The sequence below is a fragment of the Enoplosus armatus genome, chromosome 7 (assembly GCF_043641665.1).
Source record: "Enoplosus armatus isolate fEnoArm2 chromosome 7, fEnoArm2.hap1, whole genome shotgun sequence".
Taxonomy (NCBI): domain Eukaryota; kingdom Metazoa; phylum Chordata; class Actinopteri; order Centrarchiformes; family Enoplosidae; genus Enoplosus; species Enoplosus armatus.
Window position 1 is genome coordinate 16,601,803 of NC_092186.1, and position 21,991 is coordinate 16,623,793.

At 40.0% G+C, this 21,991-nt stretch overlaps 1 protein-coding gene across 1 annotated transcript; it reads left to right on the forward strand.

The window, feature by feature from the left end:
• The first annotated feature begins 2,116 nt into the window (after positions 1-2,116).
• On the forward strand, positions 2,117-21,264 carry opa1 (OPA1 mitochondrial dynamin like GTPase). The gene is made up of 29 exons (XM_070908438.1): positions 2,117-2,236; positions 3,325-3,649; positions 3,780-3,876; positions 4,073-4,180; positions 5,270-5,323; positions 6,950-7,032; positions 8,756-8,911; positions 10,756-10,809; positions 11,125-11,229; positions 11,440-11,526; positions 11,937-12,050; positions 12,350-12,430; positions 12,536-12,610; positions 12,704-12,775; positions 13,110-13,209; positions 13,455-13,585; positions 14,072-14,144; positions 14,444-14,516; positions 14,601-14,716; positions 15,763-15,827; positions 16,033-16,109; positions 17,857-18,022; positions 18,325-18,477; positions 18,740-18,848; positions 19,385-19,464; positions 19,699-19,839; positions 20,115-20,231; positions 20,343-20,436; positions 21,119-21,264. Exons 1-29 carry the CDS (start codon positions 2,208-2,210, stop codon positions 21,262-21,264), a joined length of 3,081 nt encoding a protein of 1,026 aa, XP_070764539.1. The 5' UTR covers positions 2,117-2,207.
• The last annotated feature ends 727 nt before the right edge of the window (positions 21,265-21,991 follow it).

Below are 21,991 nucleotides of genomic sequence, written 5' to 3' on the forward strand. Positions count from 1 at the left end.
GATGTAGTGATGATTTGGCAATTTGAGCAACATCTGACAATCTTGTTACTTTTCTGTCCAATCATTAAATGTACATATTTTACTTTCTTTGTCTAGAACTCTAAATCTTTTGCATCCATGTAAAATTACAATGTAATTGGCAAAAAGGAATGTGCATTGCTGCTCGATATCAGCTATTGTGATTAAGATTAAGTGATTATATTGCGCTCGGGACAAAATGATGCAGTATTTAGCTGTGTCATAACTGTGCACCTTGACACAGAAAATTCATCAATTTAATGACGTGCAAAGTGTAAATACTACTGTTGCTTTTCTTCTACGCTACAGTTTTGCCTTTTATTCTGACACAGCTATGTCAAAGCAATGGATTTTATGCTGAAACCTCTCTATGCTCTTATACAGGTACAACATATACAGACGGTTGACAGTTAGACTCTTATTCACATCATGTACTTTAAACAAACCTATCGAACAGCATTTAGATTGAGTCAGCCACTGAGTTTAAGAAGCCTCACGTGGATATTGTTTCCTCAGGGAAATGTGTCTATTTGTAATGAATAGAGAAAAATAATAAAAGTTGATACCCAAACTGAATGAAAATATACTGTCGGTAAAATGTTTTATTACAGTACATCTGTATGTCACCTCCTTCAGTTCAGTTTATTTGCTGTGCTTTTTATTTACAGCTCCCACGCCTCAGCAAGAGGCTCATCTTGGGTATATGTATTGTTTGTATTGGCAGAGATGTAAATTTTTTGAAAAGTTTTGTACTTTATAATTTATTTTTTATTTATTTTCATTTCTTTTTCCCTGAGGATTGTATTTCAGATTTATCTTGATTTCTTTCTTTTCAATAAATGTTCTCAAAATGATCACGTCAACGAGTAATTTGTTTCCATTGGGCATGAATGGGATACCATAATGCTACAGGTATAAAGTATGCAGTTCTATGTAGAGAATGATTAGCAGGCTGCAAGAGGCAGACTTTCAAAGTATAGTATTTCTGAGCCGGTAAAAGTGCAGTACCTGGTTAATGTGATGTGGTCACAAGATATTTTACACAAGATATACACAAATTGACAGGGATCACCTAAATGTAAACAATTGAGCATCACATATAGGATTGTGGGATATCAAGGGCTGCAAATGTTACACGGGTTGTGTCCTCCCAATTCAGGGACAAGAGATCTCATTTAGCAGCAGAAATTTGACAGGCAGCACATTTTTAATGCATTCATTCTAGAAATGTGGACTTTGCTGAGATGTACAGCACAGCTCCAGTCTTGAGCAGCTCTTCCTCTCAATGGTGTTGGCACTCCCTAAAGTATACAAATGCAGCTTACATCAGATCCTGTGTATATCAGGAGGCAGGAGGAAAAATTGTTAACTGTAAATCGTTTGAAAAATGAGACCCAAGAGAAAGTTTGACACCCACAAATCTTATGTTGACTTCTGGATCCTCCTGTGTGACATGCAAAATCGTCTCAATGCAACAACATTGACAGCTTTCAGCTAAGTCCAGACAGCTAACTGCAGACATGACTTTACATAATTTCATCATGTAATTGGGCAGCCGTCTGTTAGTCATCAATTTACTTTCAATGGCACTCTAGTCTATGCTGCACCTGTTTATTCAAATTACATCTTTATCAATCGTGTTATCAGTATTGCCCATTTAAATGTCCCAAGTGACAGGTAGCACTCAGGACGGTGTCCACTTTTTTACGCCTACATAAGCACTTTCCATTAGTCCGTATCATCCGCAAGCTTGCAGACTTTGACTGAGGGATTTACTCACAATTCATAGCATTCTGATGTTAGAAAGTTAAAGCAGGGGTGACAATGTCATTTTCACTTTACATGTACATTGTAGCAAGCACTATGTCAAGTGTCTCTTTGTCCTATGAAGGTATCAGTATGATTATTTTATTATCATCCGATGACATAAATGATCCCCCTGGCCCACATTTTAAACATTTATAAAAATGGTGGATAGACTAAGTGTGGAAGTGCATTCACTTTTCTGCCCGTGCTGATTTGAAGGTGGTACCGTTCACAGGAAGTGGACTGTCATTCTGGCTGTGTCCTTGTTAGCTAATGAGCTAGTTAGTTGCCATAACAGGCAAGCAAATGTGTACCTTTTGGAAAGATGAATTAAACCGTACCTAAAGAGTGAATTTGGAAGAGATTTGCGTTTACCCGCTGTGATGTTGCGTGTCGGTAGTAAAGCCGCCTGGTAAGTTCCCATTTCATAAATGTAACGTTAACAGAAGCTAGTAGGTATGAGGAAACCACACATAGCTGGTCATTCTGACAGCTGAGGACAGCGAAGCTAGCTACCTGCTTCGTGTAAATAGCCGTTGTAAAAACATATATTTAAAATAAATATATCATAGCTAACTAGATGCATAATATATCTCCACACACAGTCACTGAAATTTATTATAAACTGCTGGAAGCCGGCCTGTGCCGGTGTTGTGGATTTTTACGTTACTTTAGCCAGCTTACTTAGCTAGCTAACGCAGGGAGTGTGGTTTATCCTACAGCCTGGACACGGTTGACAAGTGTTATTTGAAAAACAAATTGGCTTACAGACTATGGTGATTTGAGTTGACATACCTTTTATTCTCCAATATTGTTTGCTTAGCTAAGTATATGGTAGCAATGGGCCGTAAACTTGATCGATTACAGATTGTATTTGAATGTTCTGCAGACAGGTAAGCTAACGTTAACGTTGTAAACTAACTTTAGCTTAAAATATGTAACTTACCATATCTTCTCTTTGTCTGCATGTTTTTGTGGTTCTACGTTGTACTAAAAGGACCACTCACAAAATGGATAACTTGTCATTTTAACGTTATGACAGACTTGTACAGCAAGCTTTAGCTACGAGCTCTATTACACGTATCAGTTCTGTATCTCGTCGGCTGGTTCAATTCACCACTCCAAGGCTACCTCCTGATGATAGAGTAACAGCTGGAAATGAAGACATTTCAGTTTTACTTCTATTACTTTAATCCTACTATTGCTGTTGCTAATGTTACAACAACAACAACAACAACAACAACAACAACCACCACCAGTAGTACTAATACAAGCTTTAGATTTCCTTGTTTCAAAGTGTCACATTTTTATCTGGTAGAATGTTTCTTGAGACTAAAATTTGATTTTCTGTTCATTTTTGGACCGTGCCTGCATCATCAGGGCTAGAATTTGGGGGGTGGGCATTATCAGTAGCTGCCATTGAGATTATATTTTCAGGAAGGTGAGTGTGTGTAATTTATTTAATTATTTATTTATTGTCCAATTTCACTGTCATCTCAGCTTGGCCTGCAGGAACCTGGTCTCCAACAACATGGGGGTGAGATTTCGGGTACCGCTGCAGAAGCTGCACCCTCTCTCCCGTGCCATCCACCACCGCTACTCGGGGAACGCCAACCCTCAGCGACCCCCTCATCGCACGGCAGCCCGTTATTTTACCTCCATGTCACGGTTGCCCATGCGGCCTCCCAAGCCTCCCCCAGGGTCTGGGGGCCGTAACCACCAGCAGCAGCGCAACTTCTGGGTGGCCCGCCTCGCTGCCCGTCTGCTAAAGCTCCGATACATTCTGCTGGGCTCAGCAGTGGGAGGAGGGTACACAGCTAAAAAGGTCAGTTTTGAGTGTCTCCAACTCAGAGTTGTCAGTTATCTCATCATCGCACAGTTGAGAGAGAGAGACAATTGTCAAATGAGCTGGGTGATAAACATAAGATAACATAATATTGTCATTTTATCTCCAGACCTACGAAGAGTGGAAGGACATGCTACCTGATTTTAGTGAATACAACTGGGTCATTCCTGATTTTGTCTGGGAACTGAGTGAACAAATTGATCTTGGTAAGTATTTTCATTTTAATATCATGATTCAAATCAATATCCTAATACCTGGCTTTGTCTTCCCTGTAAAGGATCCCTGATTTCAGTACTGTCAGTTATTCCTCAGTTATACTTTAAGCATGGTTGCACCATTATGCATCTTGAGATAAGACTCCAACCTTTCCTCCACTTGACATATTGTCTCTTGTATCCCCAGATAAACTGGCCAAAGCTCTACCAGAGATAGAGGAAATAGCCAAACTACTACCTGACCTAGACAAGATAGGCGAGAACTTCACTTTCCTCAAAAGCCTCCTGTCCTCCGGTGAGTGAACAAAATCTCAACTATATCTTCATAAAGTTACTGTATCATAACAAAAATAAAACCATTATTTGCAGACATCAGAGTGTCTAGTCCAGGTTTCAAATGAAGAAAATGGTAATTGTACCAAATTAAAACCTTTTATATAATATATCATATATACTGTAGAGCAGCCAAACCAACTGTTTGGCTACAGTATACCATGTTTAAAGTATTGTATTTGTGGTTTCTCCTACCTCAAAGTGACCTTCGCAGAATGAGATAACATAGGCTCATATGTTATGAAAAGATATGCGGAAGTAGACCTCTTCATGCTCTGAATTGCTGCTTTTTCTGGATTCTACTTTTTGCAACATGATGTTGCAAAAAGTCATTTATTCAGATGGGACCAGGTGCACATTGCTGAGCAGTCCTGGGTAGACTTTTGTCAAATTAAATGTTTTTATGTACATTCTTTCAGTTCTTTTTGCTATTTATTTAAAATCATCACCTAACAACACACAAACTGCTTTGTATCGCTTTTAATAAGCAATTTTGCCATTTCTCTGATAAGATGAAAGCTCTCATGACTTGAAATCTTCCCCACGCGCCATCTTTTGAAAATCACTTAGTTAAATCTTGCTGGAAAATCCCTGATTGTACAGTATAAGGGGTTAACTACGATTAGGGTGAAACTGAAAACTCCTTATCCAGGAAAGCAATAGCTTTAACCATGCCTCTCTGGTCGTGTGGAAAACCACTAGCATCTAGTCACAAGGTAAAGGAAGTGATAATATTAAGAAATCTCATTTTGCCTACAAATCTCAATAGAGGAAATACCTTTAATTAGCGCAACCTCTCGATTGGCTGGTTTTGGGGTCCTTGAGGATCAGATCCAGTTTGGGGTGTGCTTATCTCTTTTAACAGTTTCTCATAAAGTGGCTACTTCACTCGAAGCTCCGGCACAGCATCAGCTTTGTTTTAATACACATCATGTAGCTGTGTCCCTGCTTTGACCACCATCCCTCTGCTTCTGTCTTTTATGATTTTTATCTTGTGTTGTTCTTCCTTTCTCCCCCTCCCCTACCCTCCTGTCCTCAACATTCTTCACAGGTGTGAGTTTGGGTAGTGAAGTCAAAGGAGCTTCTGGTCTGCATCTCTTGTTAGGTGTGTAAACCCCCCGCACTCAGTAGCGCTGCCCACTCCCCTCTTTTCTTTCTGCCGCTGTTTGACCACCATCTTGCCACAATATTGGTATGGTTGTGGGTTCCTACTTGCCATGGTTCGCCTCTAAAGGCGGTAGCAGAGCATCTTCCCAGGACGTTGGCTTCCAGGTTGCAGACCAGTGCTGCTGCCAACGGCAGTGTTCATGGTTAATGCAGGTTCTGTATTCAGTGAATGACCTGTCACTAGGATGGTGAAAAGGTCTCATCTTGGGCTCAGGGTCTTCAGTGGAGTATGCTTATTTATGCAGACATTCAGTTATACTCTGTGGTTGATACCTAGAATCAATAAAGGCCTCACTCTTTAAGTTTCTCTTCCTTTTTCTGAAGTCTTTTAAAATTCTTTGAGAACTTGGTCACGATTCCCTCGTTCATATCTAAGCACAAGTGCAGTAAAAGAAAAGTGTTAAATGGGGGCCATGATGTTCATTTTTTCCTGGTCTGTAAAGCTCTAAAATGCAGATCCAGCGTGTTCGCCTTTAGTATGTCCCCCTCTTCCCTTTTGACTTTCTTTAACCTGACTGTCCTTGGCTGTACTTTGTCCTACCTGTGTGGTTTTTGCCTCCTTTGACTTCCACCCTCTCTCTCCCCTGGCCTGTACAGGCTGTTTTTCTTTTAATTACGTTAACATTCACTAATCTTTGGGGCGATCTCAGTCTGCCTTTTAGTTATTTCCTGTCAAATGTTTGGAAAATGCACACAAAATACATTGAACATCCATTGACGTTTTAATATGTCAAGATGTTGACGTATGCAAATGTACACTAAATGTTTGTTTTGTTAAATTGTGCTAAATAGAGGTAAAATAATAAATAAAAAATAATGATAATATTGTAACCCTAAAATGTATTAAGGTCATGTACAGTGGTATATGGAAAGACCTAATCCTCCAAAGTCATATACAGAGACTTTTCAGGCCAAACGGACCACATGTCTGCTGTGAGTTTTTTTCAGCTCTAGTCACGTTGCCCCAGAAAAGTCCACCAATCAAAATTTCAGTAATCCGTGTTCAACCTATACCTACATGGAACCATCTATAACCACTTTTCTAAACCTTTATGGCATATTTTTAAAGTTACCTGGAAGAACTCCAGGTGCACTAAATGTTTTGAATATGTTTTTTACTCTTACTGGAACTGATTACATAATAAGTAATAATGCATTCTTTAAACAATCTTAATGTTGTGCTTTGGCCTGAGCTATTTAAATAGTACTGCAGTTTATAAAAACAAACAAACCCCATAGTAAAGTCACTGCTAAATAAGTCAATTACTTGAGTCAACATCCTGATTGGACTGCTTTATTCTTATTGTTATGAAAAAAGACTTCTGAAAACATTTTATATGTGTATATACAGTGTATATATGTTTTTCTCAGCATTTTCCAAGCATTTGTAATTTCATCACTCTTATTTTTCTAATCGTAGGCATGCTTTAAACGATGGATATCTGGCATCTTTTCGCTATGGGCATTATTTTCTCCCTAAGCTTGTTTATATTCAGCACTCAATAGTCAAGATTTACACTTTCATAAATAATTTCATTCTGTGTTGTTGTGTCTCCTCTGGTAGAAAACTCAGGCGATCCTCCACTAAAAGCCACAGATTCTTCTGCTGCGGCCACGCAAGATGGCAGTGACAAGCAATACAAAAAGGCAAGTTTATAAAACCTGTTGACACTCCTCAGTTTTGTCTCCTCTGCTCTACCACTGCTCTGTCTCACTCAGCTCCTGTCTGCAGCTTGGCTACCTTTCACTTCAGTGGCAATAACTGTAGTGGATTTAATCAAAATCTAGTTTGTATTGTTCAAGGCATAAAACCAAAGAATTTAAGGGCCCTAAGGCACTAAGGAGACTTTTAGTGTTGACTGTCACCTCATGTCGCTTCGCATAAGTTGTTAAAAGTTACACTTTAACGAGTTCCTAATTATATGAATGTATAATATAATATTTTTGGGTGGGGTTTGAATCAATCAGTTCTGCTGAATGTGAATTGTGAGTTTCACACTGGCTGCATGCCTTCAGCATAATCAAGATAAGCTTTTGTGGCCATGTGGTAAGAAAATGGCTCTTCCCATTTTATGGCATTCATACAGTAACAGTATGATTGAAAATATGGTTCATTGTGCAAACGTAAGTGCCAGACTCACTACAGAGGAGCTTGCTTTTAAGTGTGGTATTGACAGAGTATAACTGGGAGTTTATGCACACTAATATTTGTCATTGCTTCAAAAGTACCATTACTCCTTGTCATGCCTCTCAGCTGTTGTACAGCAGTCTCTGACAGAACACTTTGTCTGCACATTTGTTTCATTTCTGTTCTCTCTGTTTCTCTCTGTTTTCTTTTCTTTTCCACAAAGTGACCTGTTTCACCTTCTGTTTTATTTTTTATGTTTTTGTGTGTTTTTAACACTGTACAAAGTCTAAACAATGAAAACATGATGTGAAGGTTTGACAATGAATATTAAGAAGAGCCTTTAAAAAAAAAAAAAAAAAAAAAGATTCTTTCTTTCCTCTCCTGCGCCCTGCTTTTAGTCTACAATCATGGTCTCCAACATGAGCACATATAACACAACACAACTCTTAAAAGTTGATGTTTTTAAATGACATTCTGCATTTCACAGAGCAGAAAGAAGCAAAAAACAGCACAAAGTTAAATGATGATGTCATGTTGGGGACCCCTGAACTAAAGCAATGCTATCCATTATGTTTCATGCTTCACCCCTGATAGAGAAATACCCCAGTTCTTGCTTTGCTTGTTTAATCATCATCTTCAGCTTCATCAGACATTATGTTAAGAACCCCCAAACATCATTGTGTTGCAGCGCATTAAAACATTGTGGTCTGAACTTGGTCATTATTGTACCTTTTACAGTAAAACCTGAATTTCCATCCCCTCACTGTATTTTCCTTTGCTAAGTATAAGTATGAAAATCAGTTATGGTGTTGTCTGATTCATGGTGAACGCACAGTCCACAGAGGTGCATGATGGTGAGGAAAGAGAACAGGGTCACTGTTGTTGCCACTTGCGGAGAGGTGCTGGTTGTGGTATTAGTCACCTCCTCTGCATTCAGTCTGGCAAAGTTTGGCGTCTCCCCTTTGTGTTTGAGAGAGACTGACTTTGTTTGATTGCACTGATGATGGTGGCAAGATTACCAATACCCAAAGACCTTGATTCTGGCAAACTTGAGCTTTTACTGTATCATGATTCTCCAGCCTGAACGGCACCAATGCCAGTGACTGAGACACAGGCCAGGTTTCGTCTGTTGTCGCCCTGTGTTTGGATGCAGCATTTGCCTTTATGGCTGATCAGCCCAGTGGCTGGTTGTTGTCTTTGTTGCTGCTCCTGCCTGTCTCTCATCATGACGTACCCCAGCAGGGTCTGCTTGGCGAGCTCATTCTTATTCAGCAGCAGATCCAGCGGCACGAGGAGGAGGTCCGGCGGGCCGCAGCCGCCAGTAATGCGCGTCCCCCACCGCCAGAGCCTGCTCCCAGTCCGCCTCCGAACCCCAGCCCCCCTCAACAGAAACGCAAGGTGAAGGTCTCACCCCACTTAGATTGGCCCTATCCCACCAATGCCTCCTCAAAGATACAGAGATGAAACAGAATTTATATTGTAGGACAATTTCATTTCTACCAGCCACCTTGACAAAATGATAATTAAGTAGTAGTTTAATTAAAACAGTAATCTAACACCAGGCTGAAAAGCAGTGTTTCACTGCCCTCTCTTATAAAAAGTTTTAAGTCTGTTGCGCCTCTGACCACAACCAGCATCACTGATGGGTGTGGTAGGATGTGCTCAGAGGTGTGCTCTGCGGCGCCTGAAAGGCACACCCATCAATTCTGTTCCAGTGTACTGACTGATAATTTGGAGTACACCTAACCACGAAAACTGCAGCAAGTTGAGAGGGAAAACCACTGGAGGTCAGCAGAAACGAGATTTTCAGCTGATGTTAAGTTTCTCTTTAATTAACTTAATTTGTAAGAATAGAGCTTGCAATTTGAATATTCAAATAAGACTCATTTTATAAAAGCATTGAAGATCAAAATTTTAGTGGCAGTGCTTTCTCTTACTCCCTAATATACAGAGGATGGAGGACACAACAACTGCAAAATAATGCATTAACACTATAATACACTCCAGTGCTGTGGCCATGCAGTAAATGCAATGTTTATTGTGCCAACAATGTCCAATTTCTCTTGAAATTCAATGTTTATTTTGTCTAGAGCATATACAGCAACATCTTAAAATAGTATAACACCACCATAAATTAAAGAAATCTGACAAATGTATTTGTTGCATTGCTATTGCAGTGGATTGCATTATATTTTACAGGTGTTTTTGTGTCTATTCCATGGCGTTCATTTCTTGTAACCTTTTAAGATCATTTATAATATCTGTAGTGCAGATAAAGTGGCCTGTCAATACTTAAGTCTGTCCCCTATAATACCCAAACAGTAGCCTCCATGTATCACCCCATAGTCTGTCAGGCTGTGCCCAGATTTGCTTTGCCGGTCAGCTGTGGAGAAGGCATGCATGGACCTTCATAGGCTGGTTCCAGAAGCACAGTGACGTAGCTCAGTCTCACTCTCTCATGCAAATGGATGGATAATCATCAGCAGCACTCCATTCATGTACGGAAACACTGCATGGAGTGGAGTGGCAACCCGCTGCATGGTGTGAGCTGCACTTTCTGAAACTACCATGAATGGAGATTTGGCTATGCTGTCAACAGCAAGGTAGAAGCCTTAAGCTTATGAGCAGTTTTGTAATGCCTAAGTGAGTATTAATTAAGGAAATTAAAAACATTTTAATACACTGTTGGCGCTGGAAGGTAATTTACAGCACACTTCTTGTCCTTGTGTAGTGTAGAAAGTAGTTTGGTGTGTCTGTCTGTATGTTAAATTCCCTTTCTTCTGCTGCCAATCCCATTTGTTCATGTATGTTGTATCTCCTGCTTTCTGTCCTGTCTCTCTCTCGTCCTTACAAACATGTTGCAAGTACATAAGAGATGTAATCAAATGAGTTTTGCTCAATCATGAAAAATCAAGCTATAATGACGAAATGATTTTGTGATGTATATTCAGTTGTATTTTTCAGGGCTCCCTCTGTGATTTGTGCCTGTTTGTGAATCAATAGCTTGCTGATCAAAGCGGAGTAATACCAGAATGAGTTGTGTCTGGCTGAAATCAGATTTTTGTTCCTCTCTTTATGCATTAACTTGACTCTCAACACTGGTTCTCTCTGTAATACACTGTGCACGTAATCAACCTTCGTGGTGCTGGTGGGATTTCATGCAGTGAGAGTAACAGGAAGCATTTTCAAAACAGAAAGGAAGCATTAACTCAATGTGTTGCTTTTTCTCCTTCAACCTGTAGTCATCAGACAAAGAAAAGGTAGACCAGCTTCAAGAAGAACTGCTCCGTACGCAGGTACAGTAGATTGTGTTTGACTTAAAATCTAGACTGAATTTCTTTGAATGAGGAATGTGAGTGTCGTGCAGGTCTTCCAAATCTTTTAGAACTTTTATTTTCCAATATTTTAAATACTGTATGTCTCATTTCACAGTGAAATGAAATTGTATAAAATAAAAGTCAAATAGGTAAAGATCTTTATTCAACCTGAAATAGCTGAAAAAGGTGGTAAATCGCACAATTGCATCACGAGATCAAATATTGCCTCCAGGTTTTGGCAAAAATATTCTTTTAGATGTGAAATGTTACTGATGCTGGTTGTTTATCCCATAGCTAAAATATCAGCGCATGCTGGAGAGACTGGAGAAGGAGAATAAAGAGTTAAGGAAAGTGGTGCTGCAAAAAGACGATAAGGGGATTCACCAAAGGAAAGTGAAGGTGGGTTGCTCACATACACACAATATACACTAACATGTCATTTTAAAGTTTGCCCTTGAGGCTTGCATTTTGCCAGATTTGCTTTATCAAACATTATCATTCTACAGATACAGGAATATTTCCTTCAATTATCCTTACTGTCATTATCAACTAATTGCAATGTAAAGATACATATCATTAATGTTTATTACTTTTGTGTTTCTCATGTAGAAATCCCTGATTGACTTGTATTCTGAAGTCCTGGACATCTTGTCTGACTACGATGCCAACTACAACACCCAGGACCACTTACCCAGGGTAAGGAGCAGTCAAATGTAGTTGTACTGTTCATGGGAAATTGATTTCTGTCAAAGACAGGCTTTATTTATCTGTTGGCTCTCCCTCCATTCACAATATGTTAAAGGGATTTCTTCTTCGACCAGGTTTTTGTTTCTGATACAAATGATGCAAGAAACATATTAATATACAAAAATAAATAAATATGAAGCATTGGTATCTTAGTTTAAATAAATCATCTCAACACCAAAACACCAATAACCTTGTATCTTACATTTTTTGGACCCTGATCACTTAATTCTTCCTGTTTCCTTTTACAGTTCGTCCTCACGCCATTTGGTTTAGCGGTCTTCCTTTCTCCTCTTCTGTCTACTCTCCACTTATCTATATTTTGTCCAACCCCTCACCCATTTCCTCCTCTTCTGTTTCAGGTGGTTGTGGTCGGAGATCAGAGTGCTGGAAAGACTAGTGTGCTGGAGATGATAGCCCAGGCCAGGATCTTCCCCAGGGGCTCAGGGGAGATGATGACCCGCTCTCCTGTCAAGGTATGTGGGACCAGATTGGCTGATGTTTGTGTAGTTATTCCTTTAAGAAAAAACTATTTCCACCAAGGATTTCCTCTGAAGTTAGCCCTGGGATAAGGATATGCAGTGTGAAAAGCCCTATTGTGAGAATTTGTTGACATGAAATGGCCATGAAATGACAGTATTTACATCCATTGCCAGCCAGAATTGACAATTAAGGAATTCATCTATTTTGGGAGTGGAAAATACACAGGAACACAGTTTTGATGGATTTCTGTAATTTATCTGAGCCCTTGACAATTATCATCTTCTTTCTGCAGGTAACACTAAGCGAAGGCCCCCACCACGTGGCCATGTTTAAGGACAGTGGCAGAGAGTTTGACCTTACCAAGGAGGAGGATGTAAGTCACAAAGTCATTCACTCCATGCGTCTAATATGAATTTTAGAACCAACATTTTTCCTGTTTACACCATTTATATCTGGTGGTTCTTCCTCTTTCCTGCAGCTGGCTGCTCTGAGGCATGAGATTGAGCTGAGGATGAGGAAGAGTGTGAAGGAGGGACAGACAGTCAGCTCTGAGGTTGGACATTTCATTCAGATAGCAAAGCTGCTACTTGATGATTTACTTCTGTAATGTTTCAGAGAATAATGATGTTTATTTTTTGCATGTCAGACGATATCCTTGAGTGTCAAAGGTCCCGGCATCCAGAGGATGGTGCTTGTTGACTTACCAGGTGTCATCAGTGTGAGTATACATTCTTAAATTAATTCTTAAATTAATATTTGACTTTATACTGAATACTTTCTGTAATGTATACCCTTTTTTGTGTTATATTACTCCACTCATTATTGCCTTATGTTTTCATATTATTCTTTACAGGATGTCCGTTTCAGATAATTAGTTTTTCTTGTATTGTTGTATTGTAGATGAGTTACATCGTACAAGTTACGTGTTTGTGGAATTATTATCCTTATTTTATTTTGAATTTCATCTCATGTAAAATCAAAGCCAATAGACCAAACTTCTTGACAAATGCAGTAATACAAATACAGTCTTTAAAAGTTTTTTTCTCTTTAAGACGGTGACTGCAGGCATGGCATCAGATACTAAGGAAACCATCTTCAGCATCAGCAAGGCCTACATGCAGAACCCCAATGCAATCATCCTCTGTATTCAGGGTGAGCCATGAGTAATGAGTATACTGTTCGCTGTTGTAACAATCATACATAAAGGCACATTTGTCATAGTGAGCAGGGAGATGGTCTGTCTGACTTAAAGACCCTCCACCTATGTCCTATTGTTGTGTTTTTAAGCAAAACACCAAATCTCAGTCTTTCATCGTTTTCATGCTCCTTGCCATCCTTATTGTTATGATATGTACACCATTATCATTTCTCCTGTGACCTTCCTTGTTGCCCTCCAGATGGCAGTGTGGATGCAGAGCGGAGCATTGTAACAGACTTGGTTAGCCAGATGGACCCCCAAGGGAAGAGGACCATCTTTGTCCTGACCAAGGTGGACTTGGCTGAGAGGAACCTGGCCAGCCCGAGCAGAGTAAGACAGCTTAGCTTTCCCAAAAATATAATACAACAAAAATGTTACTGTATTTGTAAAGGATTATGTTGACGCCATGGCACTTATTCACATATTTCATCACAGTGATTGTGATGACAGCATGGATCTGTCTACAGGCTCTTCACTTACATCATCAAGAAGGACAGCAATGCCATATTCTTGACTCATGAATTCTTAATTGATAAAATAAACGATAATCATTATCGTCCCCAGTAGAATGGCATCAAGATCACAGAAATTGCAAAGCTGAATTTAATTAAGTGCTGCATTTGCAGATTTCTTCAAACCAGTGGATAAAGTGTCAGCCGCTGTGAGTGAAGCTATATGCAGCTGCTCCACAAGAGGGAGTTCAGCACTTTTATTTGAACTTGATGGTCCTTCAGTGAGCCAGTGTTGGAGAAACTTGTACTATGAAGTGGACTACCGTAAGAATCAAAATCCTTTGTTTTACATTTTCTCTTTCAGATCCAGCAAATAGTGGAAGGAAAGCTGTTTCCCATGAAGGCCCTGGGTTACTTTGCTGTGGTGACAGGAAAAGGTACTGCTGAGTAATCCATCATGCTGCATTTAATTTCACATTATTTAATGAGGACTCATAAGTAAAGGTCATGATCATGTCCTAATTCCCTAACTTGGTTTCACGACACCTCTTGTGGTAACCAGGGAGCTTGTTGGAGATTCAACTTTTCAACTTTCTATTCTTGTTTGCATACACACCTCAGTAGGAAAGCGTTTGTCTCGTATTTTATTCTAGACAGTATTATTATTATTATTATTATTGTTATTGTATGAAATCCAGTATTAACTGAATTCTCTCACCTGTCGACTTGTGTGCAGGGAGCACTGGTGAAAGCATAGACTCCATTAAAGACTATGAGGAAGACTTCTTCCAGAACTCCAGATTACTGAGGCAAGTTACACCTGATTCGCTAAACTTAAATGCTTCATCAAATTATGTTAATTTAAAGTTGACAATGAATGTGTTTGCAACAAGGGACGGCATGCTGAAGGCCCACCAGGTGACCACAAAGAACTTGAGTCTGGCCGTCTCTGACTGCTTCTGGAAGATGGTTAGGGAGTCTGTTGAGCAACAGGCTGATGTCTTCAAAGGTATGACTGCACTTGCAGGACTAAACTTTCCAAGAGGGGGGGCTTGACTGATTCATACGCCTTGTTATTTGTGCCATTTAGTGAATGTTTATATCCAAAGATTTTACATGCATGTTAAAACAGTGTGAATGGACATGGTAGATTTTTATCCATTAACTGCACAGGGAACAGGTGCAACTACTGCTCCTCTTCTGACTCTTCCCCCCTCCCTGTATCGGCCTCACTCAGCCCACCCTGCCATACCTTTCCACAGATCTGCCTTCCTACTGCAATTAGTCTAGACAATCACAAGCCCATTGCTAACAGCACAGGAGATTTATGGCCGTGACACTGCAGTTCCCATAGGCCTATTGTGTGGTGTATCGATCCATATCCCATCAAATCACACACAGCCGGCCTCGATCCTCCATGCTTGGCGCCACCAGCCAACAAACCAGCAATTAGCCTAATCTCCACTGTGGATAGGGAGCTGTGCAAAGGGACAAGAGGCTTGGTGTGTGTGTGTTTCTGTGTATGTGTGTGTCTGTGTGTCTGTGTGTGTGTGTGTGCATATATGAGAACAAAAATTGTGACTTTTGATAAAGAGTGTGTGATTGGCCCCATCCCCTTTCCTCCTAAGGGACCAGTTAAGAGAGTGAGTGTGTCCTCACCCACTTTTTTTTAAAGGATAGGCACCATTAGCAGTCTGAAAGCTGCCTTTATGTCATACCAAGTTAAAACATAGCCGGCCCTATCCCCGTATGGTCATTGCCTGTTGATTATAGAGAATTACTGTTTGATGGAGTATAACATCAAAGGTGTAAAACCAATAGAAACATGGAGAAGATGAGTTTCGTGCTGGCATGAGCATGACCTCTTTCCAAATGACACATATTAAGGTTAATTTATTTAGAAATTTTAAAGAACCAGTTTAAGTTTCTAACAAGGCTTAATGGGTTTACTATTGATATTCAATTAAAATCGTAAAATATTAGAGATTGTTCATTTGATATTGTTACGGTTTGTTTAAATCAAATGTTAATTTTCACTGTTCCTTCTCACCCCAGCATCTCGCTTCAACCTGGAGACAGAATGGAAGAACAACTACCCTCGTCTGAGAGAGCTGGACAGGGTGAGAAATTAAACAACACTTTTACATTGCTTTTTAATAGAGGCTCGACAAAAACCAAAGTATGAAATAAAGAAGTGGTAACTCATTGGTGGCACTGTTTTCACAAATGTTGTTTATGGAAAAATGAGATAAAAACGAGTTCACACAATGAAAGTTTTCCAAAGGCGTATACTTACGATACAGATGTTATTTTGTCTTTTTGCAGAATGAACTCTTTGAAAAGGCCAAAAATGAAATCTTGGATGAAGTCATTAGTTTGAGTCAAGTGACCCCACAACACTGGTAAGTTGATGATGAGCTAATATCTCAGGCCCATTATTCTGGTTACTATCTTAGAAAAGCTGTTATCAATGTTTATTTTGAACATACAAAATACTGGAAACAATCTGAAAAAATCTGTAGGTCCAATCAGATTTTCTATTTTTATATCAAATGTCTTCATTTATTTAAATACCTTTTAGAAGCGCAAACATTTTAAACTGTAGTTTAACCTTTTTTAACCTATCAGGATTTATAGAATGTTTTGAGTGCTTTGACCTGTAGTTGGGTCAGATGTCATTCTAGCATTAAATATAGATAACATTGGGGAACAATTTGAAAAAAAAATTCTGTTGAGTTAGATTTTTTATGCTGATTAAAACTAAAATTGGCATGCTGATTCCAAAATTGCAGTCAGTTTTTTTCTAGCACGTCAAGTTTTTTCTCCACAGCTTACCCTCCAGATAAGCAAAATTCCACTGATTAGCTGTTGTAAGACTTGCCAGCTGATTACGATTGGACTCATCTACAGCTACGTGGCAACTTGTTTGTGCAGTCACAATTGAGACAGTGCGGTGAGAGGTGTGTGCAGCTCCCAATAGGTCAGTACTATCACACACATATCTGTTAAGTACAGTATTTTTCATATTTTTTAAGAAAACGGGGATCCTATAGTTCAAAAACTTGACGTGATAGAGAAAAACTGAGATCAGTTTTGGATTCCGCACCCAAAAATTAGTTAAAAACAGCTGTCAGACCTAACTCAACAAAAATTGTGTTCCCCAGTGTAATCATTTCACTATTGTTAGTTAGTAGTAGTAGTAGTAGTAGTAGTGTCACTGTTCCACTCTGTGTAGAATATTCGTCTCAATGAGTTGCCACCTTTTTATGAAGACTGAAATGTCTAAAAAGTCTTTGCCAAAAGGCAATTAGATCATGTGTTTTCACTATTTCAGCACTCAACCAGACATGAGTGGAAAGATATTTTTAGAGCAAACAGCAGGTCTATCGCTGGGTGTGTTTATCTGTGCATGAATGCATAGTTATACCTCACCCCCAATGAGGAAAACCTTGCTAAATGAGATGTATGCATGGTGTTGTGGCCGTCCCCAGTGTGCGTGCCATCAGTTCTCCCAGATCAATACTCTGATGAATGGCCCATGGATGGGAACAGGGGTGGCCCTGTTAGCCAGCCAACAGCCAGCCAGAACTATTGGAGATAGCCTTTATTGACAGTGAGGAGTGCTAGCTTGAACAAAAGGGGACCCTAATGAAATATGAGCGTGTGTTTATGATAAATGAGAGAGGCACAACACTGGTCTGGTCTAAGGGGAACTTGGGGAGGGTTTTGTTCCATTGCCACACTGGCGTGGAGAGATGTGGAGAGTGTGAAGGCTGTTAGCTGCTAACAGGGTCAGACTGGAGCTGTATTGGAGTTTACAGTCAAGTGCAATTGCGCCAGCACTGACTACACAAGTGAAAGCAGCTCAGCCAAGAACGATTCCACTTCACTCATTGTTTTCTTACCCCACCGGGTCATTTAACTGAGCTGGACACCAAGACGCAGCTTTGTTACAAACACTCTTGGTTGTTGATCTAAATCTAAAAAATAATGATCAGCATCTAAAAAGAAAGTCTAAGCACCTTCAGCATGTAACTAGAAGTCAGAACAAAGAGAACCAAAATCACAACAGCTAAAAGTGCCAATCAAAACATATCTTCTTCCCTCCAGCTACTGGAAGTTGGCATGACTTATCTTTTACTCTCCCAGGGAGGCCATCTTGCAGAAGAAGCTGTGGGAACGTGTTTCCACCCATGTGATTGAGAATATCTATCTGCCTGCTGCTCAAACAATGGACTCAGGGACCTTTAACACCACTGTAGACATCAAGCTCAAGCAGTGGACCGACAAGCAGCTTCCACACAAAGCACTGGAGGTAACGCAGACTGTCACCTGGTCATTATGTAATTCAGACTGTTTAAAGGGAGATGTTGACTATTACATGAAATCAAATCAAACTTCTTCGATCTTCTAAGTTGACCCTCTGCTGATATGAGGACATTTTTAAATATAAATTAGGTCATGAGTTCGTAGAGTTTTGAGTTATTACTGAATGATTTGGCATTTTACAGATATTTGAATTCTATAATTTAGCATTGTAATATACTCATTGTTCTTTACTTGGCCTTGTGGTAATATGAGCCTTCTCTTTCCCCACTATACGTTGCCTCTCATTAGGTTGCCTGGGAGACGCTGCAGGAGGAGTTTGCCCGCTTCATGGCTGAATACAAAGGCAAAGACCAGGACGACATTTTTGACAAGTTGAAGGAGGCTGTGAAGGACGAGAGCATCAAGAGGCACAAGTGGAATGAGAGGGCCATGGACAGCCTGGTAAACACACAGTAACTCCACTCACCCTGGATGCCACGATACAGAGAGCACACGCACTAGTTGACACTTCCCTAAGCAGACACAATTTCATGCTAATGTGCGATGAATACAAATAAACTGGTCTTGCGAACATTGGTGCAAATACCAATTGATGCTAACATGTGGCACATCTGGTACAGGACTTAATATGCATTGCGATTACATTGCATCTCAACCAGTTAATGTGATTTTTCTTCTTGCCGTGTGTGTGTGTGTGTGTCAGAGGGTGATCCAACACAATGCCCTAGAAGACCGTTCCATCACAGACAAGCCCCAGTGGGATGCAGCCATCCAGTTTATGGAGGAAACCCTGCAGTCACGCCTCAAAGACAGTATGTTTGCCATGTTGGCCTCATGCAGTGTCGCTTACCCGGAAGTCGACTCCCTTCCACGTCTTGTGATAACTTAACTGTCAAAACGTGTCAAAGCCCTGTGTAGATGTGTAGATCAGTATGGCACTAAAACAGTTCAAGGTAATTTATTGTCACGTTTTAACAAACACAGATGTTTAAAACAAAGATTGTACATCAGTGAGGAGAATGGTTGGTTCTTAAATTTGCTTCGGCACATTTGCCACATTTTGGGGTAAATTGTTAAACAAGTCCCAGACACACACATTACATTAGGAAGTGGACAGCTTGTGAGAAGTGGTCATGCGTCAGTGCTATGTTGTCTAGTCTGCTTTACTGCCACAGTTGGAGCTCTGTTTTTATGGCGCCACGAATTCTCATGACATATGATCTCATGGGTGTGTGAAATACTGTGGATAGAAATGGCTACTACTGTAAGAATCATACTCACAATATACATTTAATTCTCTTTTTGTATGTCTTTTCTCTTTGTCTTTTGTGCTTCTCTTTTCTTGTAGCTGAGTCAGTAATCAGAGATATGGTGGGTCCAGACTGGAAGCAGAGGTGGTTTAACTGGACAAATCGCACACCAGATCAGGTCAGAGTTTGAGGGGTCTCCCCAAATTCTTTGGTATAACTGCTGTTTTTTGGCACCGCAGAGACTTTTAAAGTGGAAGGAATATAAAGCACTAGTTAGGCTGGTATAATACCACTTGCCACATTAGTGCCAATCCCAATGTACAGCACACAAAACATTAAATCATCATCTAAATCTAAACATCCATTTGCCACCATGAGGACAGTGCTCACTTCATTTTCTTTGACCTTGTAGCACATTCGAAATGAAACAAAAAATGAGCTGGAGCGCTTGCTGAAGCTACACGATGACCACACAGCCTACTTGGCCAATGACGAGGTCACCACAGTAAGGAAGAATCTGGAGGGACGAGGGGTTGAAGTGGACCCTGTGTTGGTGAGATCAAAACATCTGTGTCTCTAAGCTTGTAAATAAGAGACAGGACAAATATGTTAATGTTGTGAATACTGAGATAGTGAAAATGATTTCTCTATTTATTTATTTATTAATTGATTTGCTAGTTTGAATCATCTTTGTCTTCACTAATTTAAAACATAAGCTTGTTTTTCAATGAAAATCATAACAGCTGTAGCATGCATACATTGTATGTGTGCCCTTGTTATGTCTACCATCTATTAACTGCTGAGTTACTGACTTCCTTACCTGGCCAGATCAAGGACACGTGGCATCAGCTGTATCGCCGACACTTCTTACAGAACGCGCTGGGCCACTGTAACCTCTGTAAGAGAGGTTTCTACTACTACCAGAGACACTTTGTTGACTCTGAGGTAAGGAGAGAGGATGAGTAATCCTGAGTTGTCTCTCTTATTCTCAGCTATATTTAATATTCAATGTGAGAAAAGCTAAGCTTTGTGTGTATGTTTTTTTTTTTTTTCCAGTTGGAGTGCAATGATGTGGTACTGTTCTGGAGGATCCAGAGGATGCTGGTCATCACAGCCAACACTCTCCGACAGCAGCTCACCAATACTGAGGGTAGGGATTGGGGACTTAGTTTAAATGAAAGGAGAAATCACATTTTCATTATATATGAAAACTCTGTCACTGTTTATATTTACCTACCCAGTCAGCCCTGCATTGCCTCTCAGGTTTCGATAAATTGTCTAATTGTCATGTAGTTGGGTTTGGCTGTTTCATACCGGTACTTATCTTGTGAGTTTTTTCTATAATGCTGACAAGTTATTGCAGGAATTTTTATGGCATACTTACGATTTGACTTTTGAGGAGTACACTGTTGCACCAGGTAGATCGTATAGGAGGAAGATTCAACACTGGAGTTCAATGGACACAGAATTTTTTCTGTTATTTGATGAATACCATGAGCAACCAGACTGAACCATATAGTTCAAAGTGGTCTAAATATGGTTGACTGGGGCTGTTACTGCTCGCCTGAGCTTTGTGATATAATTTACCCGAGATCCTCTACTAGGTATCCAGATCATAGATAACCATTCAATAATGAAATTGGTCTTGCTCTAAAACGCCTATTGTGGGAATTGACAATTCCTCTCTCAACCATTTTAATGATGGTAAAATGTGTTGATCATATGATTCAACGGGAGCATAGAGAGAAACATCTGATCCATTGTTGTTGGATTGAATATTGATTGTTATACTTTGTTTGTGTGTGTGTTTGTTCCTCCATTTGTTTTCTCAGTGCGTCGGTTGGAGAAAAACGTGAAGGAGGTGCTGGATGATTTCGGGGAAGACATGGAGAAGAAGACTCAGCTCATCACTGGCCGCCGAGTCCAGCTGGCCGAAGATCTCAGTAAGACACACAAATACTTACAGCAGAAAAAATGACTGTTTATAAGTTCAGTAAAAGCACAAGAGAACACTGTCAGCCTGTCTCATTGGTTGTTGTTGGGATCATACAAGTGATTTTAATTTCACAAACTACTACCCCAGTGTGACTCATACACTTGCTTCCATACACCAACTTGTGGCGTGTTGTATTTAGTAAATGCCTTCTTTCTTCTAGGAAATCTTCAAGTTGTCAGTAGGTGGCAGTAGTGCTAAACGAAATGGTATTGACTAGTCTGATATAGCAGTTTTCATTCAGTTAAAACATCAAACTGTTACAGTGCAGGCAAGTTAAAATGTCAACTGGCAATGTCCATTTGCCTTTTAAGCTTCTTTTTAGGGCAGATTTACTGTTGTTGTTCTCTCGGACATACAAAGCAGTAATGCTGCAACATTTTAAACAGGGTTGTGTGCACTGGTATGCACTAGTCTCACGAGGTGTTGGGTTAGTGTAAAAATTAGAAACTAAGTTTATCGTTTTACGGTCCACCTGCAAACAAGCCTAAACCCACCATGCTCGTCCACATATGTGTATATCGTGTGTGTAATGTATGGCCCCATGAGACTAAACACGACACATACCTGTTCGTGGTGACATCCCTCGTACACGCAAATATGTGTTTTTACCATATGTTTAAAGTCTTTTTAATTGTAGTTTGCGAATTGTGCTATATAGTGCCCACATGCCTAAAGGACAAGCCCAGACTTGCTCTCTCTCTCTCTCTCC